Source organism: Gadus chalcogrammus, chromosome 14, assembly GCF_026213295.1.
Source record: "Gadus chalcogrammus isolate NIFS_2021 chromosome 14, NIFS_Gcha_1.0, whole genome shotgun sequence".
Lineage (NCBI taxonomy): Eukaryota > Metazoa > Chordata > Actinopteri > Gadiformes > Gadidae > Gadus > Gadus chalcogrammus.
In genome coordinates, this window is record NC_079425.1 from 5,476,279 (window position 1) to 5,478,725 (window position 2,447).

The 2,447-nt window shown below is 46.5% G+C and overlaps 1 protein-coding gene across 2 annotated transcripts in view; it reads left to right on the forward strand.

Moving 5' to 3' along the window:
• Positions 1 to 1,231, forward strand: part of arnt2 (aryl-hydrocarbon receptor nuclear translocator 2) — a 52,163-nt gene extending 50,932 nt beyond the window's left edge. For both annotated transcript variants that reach the window (XM_056607631.1, XM_056607632.1), the window contains one exon: positions 33 to 1,231. In XM_056607631.1, the coding sequence (XP_056463606.1) occupies positions 33 to 131 (99 nt within the window). In that variant the 3' untranslated portion in view covers positions 132 to 1,231. The remainder of the gene's footprint in view (positions 1 to 32) is intronic.
• The last annotated feature ends 1,216 nt before the right edge of the window (positions 1,232 to 2,447 follow it).

The window sequence follows — 2,447 nt, forward strand, 5'->3', positions numbered from 1 at the left end:
CTTCTGTGTGTCTTATCTCTCTGTCTCTGCAGGACATGTTGCCCATGGCCGGGGACCCCACCCAGGGAACGGCCAACTACAACATTGAGGACTTTGCTGACCTTGGCATGTTCCCGCCATTCTCCGAGTAGCCGCACCCTCCCCCCTCTTCCCTCCCCCCGCCTCCCCTGTTACGGCCTCACCCTCCTTCCTCCGAATCTCAAAAGTCTGTTTTTTGTTTTCCCCCCCGTCTCTCTTTCGCTCTCGCTCGGCCGAACCCTCGACATGCGGCCGAAGAGCGTTGCGGGAGCGGGTTGCGTCTCTTCGATGGCCTTTTGCGCCGCAAAACCTTCCTTTTTTAACGGCTTTTCCGCAGAAAAACACACACGTGCAACGCAGGGCGAGCACGCACCCACCTCACACACGCGGCGTCAATGTATTACCACGCGTGCCGCCCGTACGGGGTGTGCGTGTCGCCCCCGGATGGTCCGTTTCGGTGTGTGTGTGTGTGTGTACATCCCTCACACACTCTGCGCTCCTTCCCCCCCCCTTGTCTCCATGCCCCCTCTGCAGTATGTATAGCTCATTGTAACGCGCGTACCTCATTCCGGTAGTAGAAGAAGAAGATAATGATGATGAAGAAGAAAGCTTCAGTTCAAAAGTGTTGTCCATGTTCCAGAAACACGTTGATATACAAAGTGTACCAATGGGTTTATTTCACACTCCTACTCCTGACCACCTGGTCCATTGTTCTGTGTGTGTGTGTGTGTGTGTGTGTGTGTGTGTGTGTGTGTGTGTGTGTGTGTGTGTGTGTGTGTGTGTGTGTGTGTGTGTGTGTGTGTGTGTGTGTGTGTGTGTGTGTGTGTGTGTGGGAGGGGGGGAGCCGCAACTTGCGCACAACTTATTTCTTGACAAACAGCTAACGCCGCACCAGGGGACAGAGACGGTGCGGTGACACGCCCGCCGCCCAGGGGCCCGCCCCCCTGGGGCCCGCCGCCCAGGGGTCCAGCCATCGGTTGTAAATTCAATAAACACCTATCAATAAAGACTCAAACTATCGTTTCGATGTCTATCACCCTCGTCCTCGTCCTCGTCCTCCTCCTCGGACATCACCCCACGGTTCCCAGGGTATAGAAGACACCCACGAAGTAAGCAAACACACACACGCGAACAACAAGCTGACCGCTTACAGTGGCGGAGCTAAGGCTTAACGTGCACTTCATAAGCTACCGTTCGCCACTCACCAGCCTGATAGGGGGGGGGGGGGGGGGGGGAAGGAAAAAAGGGAAAAAAAAAATTATCACGCCATACGGTCAAAGCGCAGTATTTACTAGTGTATTTGGTGTTGCTCTTGCTACTTGACTTTATTACTTTTCAATTATCTTTTTTCGACTATTAACAGAGACTGAATAACACTTTATAGAGGGGGCGGGCGGGCGGGGGGGGGGTCTTTTACACAATAGATTGTATAAATGTGTACCAGGGCAACACAAAACAGGAAATTGTTGAACTGATCTTGGAAATCCTTTTGTTAAAAAAAAATAAACGTCCAATCAATGTTTGTTTTTGTAAATAATGTGATTTTTATGTTGACCTGTGTTACTTTTACACAGTACATGTTTGTGTAGGTTTTAATGATATCATTGTGTGCATTGTGAGTACATATTTAACTATTGGTATGTAGTTAGTCTGTTAATTGTACATTGAGTTCTAGACCTGTATAAATTGTGTAAATGTGACCCATTATTTTGTGTAACAAATTGTGCTTGTGACAATAAATTCTTATTGGAAATGTGTCTTCCATCATGGTGTGTGGCTATATAATGCATTTTATACATGCCAATTGTTGAATGGGAAGTTGGAAGGGATTCCTTAGGTCATTTAATGCGTTTTCAGTGTTTGTAGAGCACTATGCTAAACATTTCCTATATCTCACTAGGAACTATCCCCACTCATCATAGAGAGCCCGCCTGTTTATATTCAACACCATCTGGGCTTGACCTCACAATCATGTCAACCTTGTTCCTTAAGCCTCCTGCATGATGAAAGGCTCCATTATACCGGCCTCAGCTTGGGAACACAATGAGGCTTAATACACTTAAATTGCATGAGTTATACATTTATTAGTACAAAGAGAGAAGAAGAAACATTTACCTTCTGGAAATGCTCTTGAGGGCCCTAGCAACTGTTTAAACAAGCTCTGAGGAGAAACTTAACAGAATTGTAGTACCCTCTGTGGTGTGCTTTATGTGAACTTGTGCATAGCTGGAGAGATTTTGAGCTTCTGGTTGCTATGGATGTCGATTTATATCATCGTTGGCTGCCACTCACAAAAAGACGAAAAGACTGTTAAACATTGGTAATGAAATTCATGAAATACATAGACTTAAGAAAATGTATTCTCTTGTTGTAAGATGTATTCATATTAGCATTGTTAGATAGGGGGTTTCGGCAATGCTGCTTTTAGA